This window comes from Cynocephalus volans, chromosome 7 (genome assembly GCF_027409185.1).
Source record: "Cynocephalus volans isolate mCynVol1 chromosome 7, mCynVol1.pri, whole genome shotgun sequence".
NCBI lineage: Eukaryota > Metazoa > Chordata > Mammalia > Dermoptera > Cynocephalidae > Cynocephalus > Cynocephalus volans.
The window spans coordinates 5,523,778-5,535,854 of record NC_084466.1 but is presented as its reverse complement, the minus strand read 5'-3'; the positions used below and the strand labels follow the sequence as shown (position 1 = coordinate 5,535,854).

Here is a 12,077-nt window from a genome sequence, read left to right as displayed (position 1 = left end):
TAATGCTCGGTAGTCCTGGTACACAGGGGAGTAGCGCTTACCCAGAGCTTGGTAAGTGCTCAGTGATTTCTGTGGAAGGGTGAATCAATATTTAGGTGCTGGGGGCAAAGCAGCCGGAAACTGAGAAACATTCAGGAACCAGCCGTCGAGATGAGGCAGGATTGGAATGTGTCACCACCAAGTCCAGTGACAAGGAGATTCGAAACTAAAGTGACTCTGGGTTGATTCAGGAAGTTTTGTATACAAACCCATTAAACTGGGGCATGGTCAGCTTAATGTGGAAATTGTAGATAAGATACTTTAGAGCAGATAATGGGGGAGTGAGGCATTTGGAGCTGGAGGGAAGGCTGATTCTCCTCAAAACAGTGTCAGACTGAGCAGGGACTTGAAGCTTCAGAAGTCAGGGCAGCAAAGGTGAGACCAGAACCGTCAGAACAGGCCCTTCCTGTGCATGACTGATTCCCTAGCAATGAGTCTCAGAAGGAACGGGATTAGGCACGTTTCCCTTAAAAATGCATTCGTGCACACTTAAAGAACTGTCCTGATATCTAATCTAAATATGTCTCTAAATTAGTCACACTTTTTTTTAGTCATTGTTAAGATGATAACAGGTATAATTCCCAGTGGACTTCCATGACTTCCATGACTCCTTTTATTTTATACTTGAACTGTAACAAATCACTCTCCAGCTAAGAACAATTCAATGCTAAAGCACTTAGCATTATCTGACCTTCACATTAATGATTTGTATGACACCAGCAGGAACTTCTAACAGTCTTTTTCCCCTTCCTTAGGAAGCCAGTGGCCCCAAGCAGACATAGTTCTCTCTTAATGGCTAACAGTGAGTTCCTTAAACATGCACTTATCTTTCAAGTGTTTCCTAAACTCCAAGTTTCCTCAGTCGATTTAAGGGGCCTTAAGTCTACTTAATTGTGAGTATTTTGAGATGGTATTAAAATTCTTACAAAAACTGAAAGTGAAATGAGGAAGACTGATTGAGCAATCCAATAGAGCAGCAAGGGCCAGGCAGCCTACTGTACAGTAGGGTAGAGATGTGGCAGGACAGCGAGAAGAAAGTTCAGGAGAACTCTCCTGACTGGGAGAGCCAAGCCCTGCCATGTATTCAGTGCAGGACATCAACCAAAGCAGATAACAGGAAATGACCCGTCCCCTGTGGTCACTTATTCTAAAGGCCCCAACCTTCAAAGTTCAAGTAGTGAAATGGATGTCTCCACAGAGAGAGAGCAGCAGTCACGCCTTCCTTCTTGCCTTAGGAAAAGAGAAGAGATGAAACTGAAGGAGTGTGTGCCCATCTTCCCACAGAAGGAAAGCCCCTCCGGCCGCCTCCCCAAAGACGGAAAGCTGCTGGCTGCCACTCTGCTGCTGGCCCTGCTGGCCTGCTGCCTCACTGTGCTGTCTTTCTGCCGGGTGGCCGCCCTGCAAGCGGACCTGGAGAGCCTGCGGGCAGAACTGCAGGGCCACCCAGCTGAGCAGCTGCCAGCCCGCCCTGAGGCAGGAGCAGCAGCCCCCACGGCCACCCTGCAGGAAGCTCCAGCTGTCACCACAGGACGGAGAGTGAGTTTGCAGCAGCTGCAGCCCCGGGCACATTTCTGTCTACACGACTGCCTCTCCCCCACCTCAGCTGTCTTTGCAATAACCTGGGGTCTTTCTGTTCCTAGAGCATCTTTCGGCCACCAGCTCCAGGAGAAAGCCACTCAGGTCAGAACAGCAGGAATAAGCGTGCCGTTCAGGATGCAGAGGAAACAGGTATGTTCTGGGCACAGAAACTCTTAGGAGTCGGGGATTCCAGTGTTCACAGGTGCAGAGAAAAACATCCAGTTTGGGGGAGGTACAGGGTGCGAAACCTCTCCGAACCTTTTAAGTAGAGACTGTGAAATTTGCCACCTGAACACGACACAGCTTTATAGCCAAGCCCTAGCTTGGGCAAATGTCATAGGCTGCCCAGTGTGCTTTGTCCTCCAATGAGCTGGTGTATGGGAAGCAGTACGTATCTGTGCATAATTATTTATCTGTGTATTAAGCATAGAGGAGAAAAAAAGGGACACATGTTTTTTCTCAAATAGATAGTATAGTCCTAAGTGAGAAACATTATCCATCATTCCAGAAAAACAGAAATAAAGCACTGTATCTTACTGCAGAATTAGTTAGTCCACCTGGGTCATAGAAAGTCAGTTAAAGATATATCCCCCGAGGGTGCATGGCACATCATGAAATCAAGGAAAGGTCATAGAGGGTTTTTAAAGCTTTTCTTAAGTGTATGCTTTCCCAGGAGATCCATACGCTTATGATCTTCAGGTAACAGCTCTTCAGTGACGTCTGCCTTTCGCCATATTTCACCTGTTCCATAGAATTTTATAGAGTTGATGGGGCCCCCCAGAATCATCAGTTCTAGTTCCTTCATTTCAAAGATGAAGAAAGAGTATTTGCATTGCATTTATTAACATTATAACTTAGTATGTCCTTGCAATTATTTCCCTTTTATATTGAAAGAACATTTTGTGAGCAGAGCCAGGCAGATATGGACAGGGATAGGTATTTTCACACATGCTTAAACTTCTTAGTGATCTGTGAGGTCCACAGAACACAGGTAATTATTTATATATATTTTTACTTCTGAAGAGAAGTGTGTGATAGACATAGAGGTATACCAGGTACCCTTTCGTTACACACACACACAAGGTGCTCTGACTGTAAACTTATTTCTTCACTTCACGAAGAGAATTCACTCCACGAAGAAACCATAATTTTTTTGTATCTGGTCATCATATCTTCATGCTAGTTATCCGAAACATTTAGGTTTAAACATTTTTAAATTAGAAAACACTGACATTGTTATTGCTTTAACGCATCAGTGATTTTTATATTTTGTAGAATATATTATTTATATTATCTACATAAATGAAAATAATACAGCGTATATTTTATATATTTTTTCATTTACTACAAATAGGCAGTTTTTCTACTTCTAAGTAATTTGTGTATATCTGTATTGACTTGTTATCATACAATTATTTAACATGGTTATTTACATTTTTTTCTACAATAGAACATGCAAAATTTTTGTGCAGATCTCTTGTATTTCTGAGGAATTCTATATTCAGTACAAACTTCATGTAGTGGGATTTCTCAGCTAAAAAGAATGAACATCTCTGTCACCCTTGCTGCCTATTGCCACATTGTTTTCAAAATGAGTCATAAATGTACACAATGAAAAATGTAGTGTACCAGTTGTCCACCTTCTTGCTAGTGTTCCAGATTTTAAAATTTATTTTGCTAGTTTACTTGTAAAACAGTATCTCAAATTTATTTTGATGTGTTAGTGGTTTGCTAATAAGAATGAACTTCTTCCTGCATATTTTCCTTATTTTTAATTTTATCTTATGCTAATTTCTATTCATAACTTCCCGTTTGTCTGTCCTGATTTTTTATGATTTTGAATAAACTCTTTCTAATTAGACAGACATATTAACCGCCTATCAAAATTTTGATGTAAATATTTCCACAGTATTTTGCTCCTTTTTTTCCCCTTGTACAGAGATTTTGCATCTGTGTATGTTAATATGATCATCTTTTCCTTTTGATTTTCTCTAATATGTCAAAAGTTCATGACCTCTTGAGTTGTCTACTCTGTTCCCTGCTAATATGACTTTCTCATAATTTAGTGTTTTAGTTGTTTTTAACTCATTAATCCTTCTGGTGTTTATTTTAGTGAATCATCTTTTACTGGCTTGAACTTCCTCTTTCTTCTTTTTTTTTCCCTTCCAAACTGCTATCTCAACCAAATGTATTAAATTATAACTCCTTTGTGTTGGAAAGCTTACTGCATTATCTTAAGTTCCTCAAAAATAGTTGAATTTATTTGAGACTCTCTTTTTTTTTCTTTGATTTACTATTCTATATATGCACTTTAAATAAACTATTTTAAATAATTTTGTTTTATACCTGTAACGAACTTCAATATCTAGTAGGGTCAGGATTTCTCAATCTTCTATAACCTTCTCTGCTAGTATTCTCTTGCTTCTAAGTACTAGTTTTAAAAATAAACCTTAACTTCTTCATTCTAAAGAAGATATAGACTTGTTTCAGCAGATTAAGAATAAAAAAAAAAAAGTAAGAAATAATTTCCTCCCATGTGCATATTTTTACATATTTGTGTATTGTGGCATCCAAAAATTGTATACTGATGAAAATAATTTGCAATTTGTAAAAAGTTTGGAGAATAATAGAAAATTCCAGCAAAGTGAATAAAAATTTACCCAGATTTCTGCAGCCCAGAGGTAGTCACTGTTGTCATCTTCATGGTTTGCCTTAGGCGTTTTAGAAACCTTTAACATAGGGTGTGTGTGTAAATATACCCTGTATATGTTTATATATATATATACACACACACACTATGTATGTTTATACATGTTTATAGTATGTAGCATATATGTTTATGACATTCATAGGTCCAGGATGGAAGGTTTAAAAATAAGAGTTTCAGTGACAGGTAATATTTACTATTCCTTGTCATTGAAATTAGCTTGAATGTCATTCTAGATACTGTCCTTTTGTGGAGGGAAAATTTATTCTCTTGAGCACTACTCCAAAATTAATGTCTATGTACCCAAGAAAGTTGTCTAAAACTCAGTGATTTTTTTTTCCCCGTTCAGTAAGGCCTTTTTTGAGAATTGAGAATATTCTATGCCGTTTAAACCTATGCAGCTCTTTTTTGTTTGTTTATTTCCATTCTATTGTTCTGTTTTCTGTAAGACCCAAAACTCTTAGGTTGTCCCTTTTACTTTCCAAGTGTTCATTTATGTTCTTACGTATTAATTGTCTATATGTGTTTAGAACCATTGACATTTCTATTGAAATATTATAAAAACAGTAGAAGAAAGGATGAGTTTTACCATCAGCCCATGCACTCACTTGACACTCCCTTCCAGTCACTCCAAGGATAAACACTGCTTTTAGTTAATTTTGCAGTTTAGTACTTTGGCTCCAGTTTAGTCTTTCTTAATTATTTTGTGTTTCAAATCAAGGTTTTATTACGCTTAATGTATTTCATAAGATCAATTTGATTATAGCATGATAAACAGAAATGTGGGGAAATCCAGGATCAAGAAATTGCCACATAGCTCACATTAGCCAAAAATTCACTTTTAAGCCCGTAAGTATGTTTGGAGATATTCCCAACTTAAAAGAAAAAGAAACAAGAACAACAATAAAACTGAAACAATATGGTTTTGAAAATATTACATAACAAAATTTCTTTACAGATTCAAGATGACTTCTGTCTTGAATACTCACCTAACTATAATTTTATTACTTTTAAGAACCTAAAGATAAGCATACTTAGAGTGTATCATAAAAACAAATTATTTTACAAGTCAAGGGTTCATATCTCCAAACCAGCCAGCCATCATAGAAAAGAAAAAAGTGAATTCTTTCAAATGGGTTACTAGTGAACTAAAACAGCTTACTGATAAAACCAGGTAATCTTTGTATTTTCTCTCTTGTTATTCAATAGGGAATTTAAAATAAAAGCTGTTAGAAATACACGTTAGATTATAGAAAGACAAAATTATTTTTATTGATAATCTTTATTATAATTGTCTCAATTGTAATAGTAAAATAGTGGTGAGAAAATGAACAATTAAAAAAAAAATAAGACAACAGTGGACAAAATTGCACGTTTTATCTTCCAGATGATTATTGAAAGATTTTGGCCAATCTATTCTAAGTTATTTTTCTTCATTTTTAAATAAACTTTTCAATTTGGAATTGTTTCAGAATTACAGAAAAGTTGCAAAGACAGTACAGAGAGTTGGCATATACCCCTAGCCAGATTCTCCTAAATGTTAACATTTTCCATGACCATCGTACCTTATCACAATGAAGAAACCAACATTGAGACTTAACTAAACTTCAGACTTTATTTGAGTTTTACCAGGTTTTCCATTAATGATCTTTTTATATTTCAGGATCCATCCAAGATACCACATTGCATTTATTAACATATTTTTACATCAGAATTTTGAACAAAGTGCATATAAATTAACAGCTAATATTGTAAATTAAGTATTTATTTGGAATAAACCTTTTTAATTGTTAAAAATAAAAATAGCAATACTATTTTTGAGTCTTCTTTCTTGAAATGCATAGTCCAATTCCTTTGCAAGGAAAGATGAGATGCCTGACTGGTCTGTAATGTCCAGCCTTTGCTTCGTTGGCATTTCTGGCTTAGCTGTGACTTACAAGGCTGTGACATGAGTGTTGAAAGCACGCAATGTGGAACTCCACCATCCAACTCCTATCAAAATTAGGCTAACTTGAGCCTTTTACCCAGCAAAGGCGTGTTCCTTCCTGGAACAAAACCAGCTGGCAGTGGTTATGGTGATCTTTGACCAGAGTCTTCCCTCAGTTTTATTTTTCTTTTCCCTGCTTCAATCATGAGCCTTCTTTTCAATGTTGCAAGAGCTGGCTTCTGTTCAATTTCCAAAAAAGTATTTAAGATTTAAAATAGTGACCTGACAACCAAATCTTTGAACCTTTTTCTTGTTAAGCGTGAAGTTTTGGGAAACAGAAGAGCCGGGAAACAAGTCAGTCAGTGCATCCAAATGTGATATTGTGTCTCTTCCACAAATTCTTACAGAAAATAAGCAGTACATATAATTAATGAACAAATTTTAATACTAGAAAATGGTAAAATGTTTAAAAAGTAAAAATGTTAGGGTAGGATTAGAAGTGTCAAGAATGTGAAGGGTGAGGAAGGGGAAAGAGGATGTGTTTCCACTTTAAATAGGGAAGGCAGAGTAAGCCTTTATACCTTCTCCTTGAAAGCTCAATTATTCTTTATAAATTTAACATTTTTTTTTTTTTTTGGAGACATGAGTGGGATTTAAAAAATCAATTTATAATGTTGAGGCATGTGTCATTTTATTAATAATTCCATAGGCATGGATAATATTAGTTTAATATTTACTTTTTTTATAGGTCAACTCCTACTTAAAAGAGCTGCATCGTGCAGCTGTGTTTTTGTTGTGTTCTTTTCTTTTAAAGGGCATTCCCATTTATGAACAGTTAGAGAAAGAGAAGAAGCATGTTTCCTTCAAAATAGATTTAGCACCGCTGCTTGTGCAAGTTCCTGAGGTAGACAGTCCAGGATATACAGAGGAGAGGAGAGAGAAATGAGCAGTTATTGAGCATGTTTTGTGTGCAGACTCTGTGTTGGGCTCCGTGATGTGTAATATCATTTTATCCTCCCAATAACCCTATTAGCTGACCATTGTCTTCATTTTAGATGAGAATATGGAAACCCAGAAAGAGCGAATTCCTTCTCTCAGCAAGCTGAATATTTAGTTGGAGAAATTTTTAATGGTTAATGCAAAATCCAAAATAATAATACAATAGCAATAAAATAAGTAGCAAGTTCTTTACAGTTTACAAAGCGCACCTAAATCATGACTTCAGTTGATGTTCACAACACTGTGAAACAGATATTGTAATTCCCAATATACAGATAAAAATATTTCAAAATTAAGTGTCAAACTTATGGTTATACAACTAATGGATGGGAGAACTAAGGTTTGAATTCATTATCCATTGACTATAAATTCTGATTTTTTTGAATTATAGGAGGTACACATGCTTAATTTTCAATGAATACACCAGATTTGAGAAACATTATTGCATCCTGTGGAGGCTCAGCATATTACTATTACTACCAATGAGAGAGGCATCAGGTTATGGAATCATAGGAAGCTATTTGTCGTGGAGATTCCAGATTGAAGGACTGTCTAGATCATGGTCAAGAAAAGCTGAACTGGGTTTGAAGATTGAGGAGATTTGGGAAAGAGGACACAATATCCCAGTTATGGGAACAGTGAGAAAACAGGAGGTAGAAAAAATTCAACGAGAGGACTTATTTTAGTAGTCATAGAGGTGTATCCCATGCAAACATCTTTACATTATTCCTTTACTCTTCTGTCTGTTGAAGTGTTTTCAGGTTTTTCTCTCCCCCTTTTCCTCTCCTCCTCCTTCAGATCAGGCTGCTTGAGAGAGTCAGGGTAAGGGGAATCAGAAAAAACTGCCCCTGATAGCATCTGACAGCAGCTGTGACATCTCACTTTAGCTCTGCCTTTTTCTTTCCGTCCTTTCTTTTTTTTTTAAATGTAATTAAAAGATTTTTGCTTGTTTTATCATTATACAACATACACATTTTTTGTAGCTCTTTATAAATTTCTCCCTAAACCCCTCCCCGTTTTCCACCTCTGGTGTCCTCAGTTCCATTCTCTCCTTTTGAGAGTTCAAGGAATTATTGATTGTTGTATCTTTCTTTCTTTTGTTTTTGTTTCAGCTCCCACTTATGAGTGAGGACATGTGGTTTTTCTCTTTCTGTTCCTGGCTTATTTCACTTAACATAATTTTCTCTAAGTTTGTCCATGTTGCTGCAAATGGTAGAATTTCATTCCTTTTTATGGCAGAGTAGTATTCCCCTGTGTGGATATACCATATTCTCTTTATCCAGTCATCCATCAATGGACATTTAGTTTGGTTCCAACTCTATCTCTGCCTTTTTCTCTTCTATCTGCTGCTCCAGAGCTTACTCTGGGAATTAGAGGTAAGATATTTTAGGGAAATAGTACATAACTATTTACTTTAAAAATATTGTAGAATGTTGCAGTTATATGGATAAAGATTCAAAAACAACTTCTTAAGGATTTTTGTTATGGAAGATGTTTTCTTTGTAACTGAGGGCTTAAAACCCTATTGTTATATGGTCCACAAATCATGAAAATAATTTTATGTTGTGGAACCACTTTTCTCTAAATCATTAATTTAATTTGATTTAGCATGTATCACAAAGTTGGATTTAAGGATTGTCTTTTAAAGAATTTTTTTTGGAAAGTTGGGTGTTGTTAACTATGTCTATTTTCTTTCCTAAGTTGTTCCACTGATCGTTTTTCTTTCTAGTCTGCTGTAAATCAGACACTGTGCAAATTTGTAAATGATGGCCGTTCACATCTAGTGACTCACAATCTAGGGACGGAAACAGTTACAGAAACAATTAATATGTACAGTAAAATGTATTTCAATCGATATGCATACATGTGCAAATTGTAGTGGGATCAAATATTTAGCTAGAAAGATGGGGAAAGTATTGATATGTGATCTGACCCCTGAAGGATGAATGGAGATTCATCAGATAAAAAGGTGAAGAATATCCAGCCAGAGGGGACAGCAGCTACACAGTCATGGAAGGATGAAAGATGACCTTGTGTTCTGTGCTGTGTTCAAGTACAGCTGGGGGCGGGTGGGCAGCGTGCATGGGGCTATGAAGGTAGCTGGGGCCAGGTTGTGAAGGATTTGGTTTTCATGTGCCAGGGAGGCACATTGAAAGAACTGTAAACAGTAAAAGGAGAAGATCAAATCTGGCTTAGGAAGATGATTCTGAAGGAAATGCAAATGATGAATTAGGAATTGTAAGAAAGAGGAGAGACACACTCGGCAGGTTAATGTAATTGTCAAGAGCAGTGAGCGTAAAGATCTGAACTTAGGCTACCACAGCCCTTAGCTTCCTCTCTCCGCACCCCACTCCCCTTTCGCTGTGTCCCTCCCATCATCAGCCTTTTTAAATACTCATGTACTACTCATTCTGTCTGGAGTGTTCTGTTTCCCCTTTTCCTTCTGATTTTAGTTCAAAAGTCACCTTTCAGAAAAGCATTCCTGGACCAAATTGGATCACATGCCTGGCCTGGACATCGAATCTTTCTTACGGTTGCACCTTTAATTCTGTTTGTGTGCTACTGAGCGATGTTTTTTTCTTCCTCTGGATAGTAAACTCCATAGGGGTCGGGGTTCTGTCTGCTTCTGTTTACTATTCTTAGCACAACACCTGACATAAATTAAGAGCTCAGTAAATTTGTTGAATGAGATGAATGAGGAATGGAATCTAGATCGAACAAAAGTTTAAAACTCAAGCCATTCAAACTTGATTATTAATTGAATTTCAAGACTGAAGTAGGCATATTTATAAAGTTTCTGGCTGGGGCAACTCAGAGGATAGTTATACATCTACTAGGAGAGAAAGTAAAGAAGGGAGAGGAGGTGTATGTGCAAGAGGAAGATGAAGAATCAGATTTGGGGCATGTGGAATTTGAAGTATCACTGTGGCATCTAGATGGAAATGTCCAAGGAGAAGTTGAAGACATAACAGCCTATTGTGCAATTTATTAGTAACTTTTAGGAGACATTCAGTCTGTTTCTGTTTTTGACTTTATCATCCTTGACTGCAGGTTGGTTTGCATGTGGTATCATGAAGCTACTGTTCTTCACCGGCAAGTTACTGGTATTCAGTGCTTCTGAGTATACATTATTAATAAACTGAAATTTCTAACATAATTCAATGAAGTCATGGCAAAACACAAATGATAACTCAAGTATTTGATTAGCGATTTTAAATTAAAATATTTGATCAATAGTGAATTGCAGCAACAGTAAGTAAATATGCACTAAAAGGCTACGATTTTATATCTCCTACATTGCTTTAAGCATATAACAATAAAATTATGAATGGATGCATGAAAATGTATCCTATACACATACACTCACACACCCAGGTATAGAGAAAAATCATCATTTCAAATATTTTTATTACTCTTATCAGCTGTTGTTATTTCTAGTCTAACTACTCCTCTCCACCCACCCCCAAAATCCAGCATCCCTTTTTACTTTCTCTGGGCCATTATAGTGCTACCATCTTTCTGATTTCTCCAGAACTAAAAACCTGTTTTTATTATTACTTTTTAATTCTCCTTCAAACACACACAATCATCAGTTACACTTTTGAATTTTTCTTTGCAGTTTATGCTCCTCTTATATAACTGCATTTGAGACCAAACTATACCCGTCTGGTATTGCTGACCAGTCCTTAGCTGCGACCTTTACTTTCATTCTTTCTTTGCAGCAGCTCACTCTTCGCATAGCCACACACATGATCTTTCTCCAGCATGACATATGTCAGGCAGACTCCTCTCAAGGTTAATAATTCATACATCTTAAAAATGTTTCTAGTAGGCCAAATACATATTTCTCAATCTAGCTGTCCAGAAATTCTCTCTCATCTTTTGTTGCTTTCATAAGTAACCACCCAAGGCACACTGCTTATCATCGATCAAATAAAACATTGTAATCCAGCTTTCCACTTCTAAAGTCCCATATTCCTATTTCAGGGGAAATGTTTCTCTGAAGCCACGCTTTCCCCATTTTCTTCATAAATCGATCTCAAGTGTTGGGTCAATATTGAGATCTTTAAGTGGTTTCACCTAGTTTTCCTTTTCCTGCCACTGGTTATTTATTCAAAGCTAGTTCAAGAAAAAATCATATGCCTACATTTGTCATAACCCTCATCTGTCAGTGATAAGCTATGCAGAAATGAAAGAGCGGCATTGCCTTCAGAGAGTGTTCTTTCTTTAACAACGTATAGTGCAATAAGTAAGATGGCAGAAGAAAGAACAAAGAGATGAGGGAACACACAGGAAGCACATGGAGAGCATGTAAGATGCTTCCTACACAAGATGAGTGAGATGTGTTGAAGACTTGGCAGGTGCAGGTCATGGGTACGGGATAATTGCGATGCATGTTTATTTATTTATTTAATGAAAGCCATGCATATTCTGCAGTAATTGCATTGTTTATGCTACTTTATATTATATTTAGCTTTGTTGAAATCATGTATAACAAACAGATTGCAAGGCTTTAGTACAGAAAACAATACAACAGATGTTAGCAATTCCCAAAGTTTCAGATCACTTTTCCTGATGAGATGGTATTTAATATTACACTTCCAAAGGTGGCTTTTCAAAATGGAAATAAGTTTTTCACATGGAAAATATTTAAATGCCATTCTAATTGTGAAGTGTGTTGGATTTTATTATGTCAAATATTGAGCAATAGCAAATTATTTTTGCCCCTAAAGTTCTTGTTTTAGGGATCTTCCTTTGTAAATTATTTTTGTTATCAATATAATATTTTGCTTTTAGAAATATTTACACAATGTTTATCATTATGAG

At 36.4% G+C, this 12,077-nt stretch overlaps 1 protein-coding gene across 2 annotated transcripts in view; it reads left to right on the top strand.

Moving 5' to 3' along the window:
- Nucleotides 1-1,221: 1,221 nt before the first annotated feature.
- The window catches only part of TNFSF13B (TNF superfamily member 13b), a 34,752-nt gene continuing 23,896 nt past the window's right edge, over nucleotides 1,222-12,077 (top strand). For both annotated transcript variants that reach the window (XM_063103475.1, XM_063103474.1), the window contains exons 1-2: nucleotides 1,222-1,575; nucleotides 1,680-1,767. In XM_063103475.1, coding sequence (XP_062959545.1) covers nucleotides 1,222-1,575; nucleotides 1,680-1,767 — 442 coding nt within the window. The remainder of the gene's footprint in view (nucleotides 1,576-1,679; nucleotides 1,768-12,077) is intronic.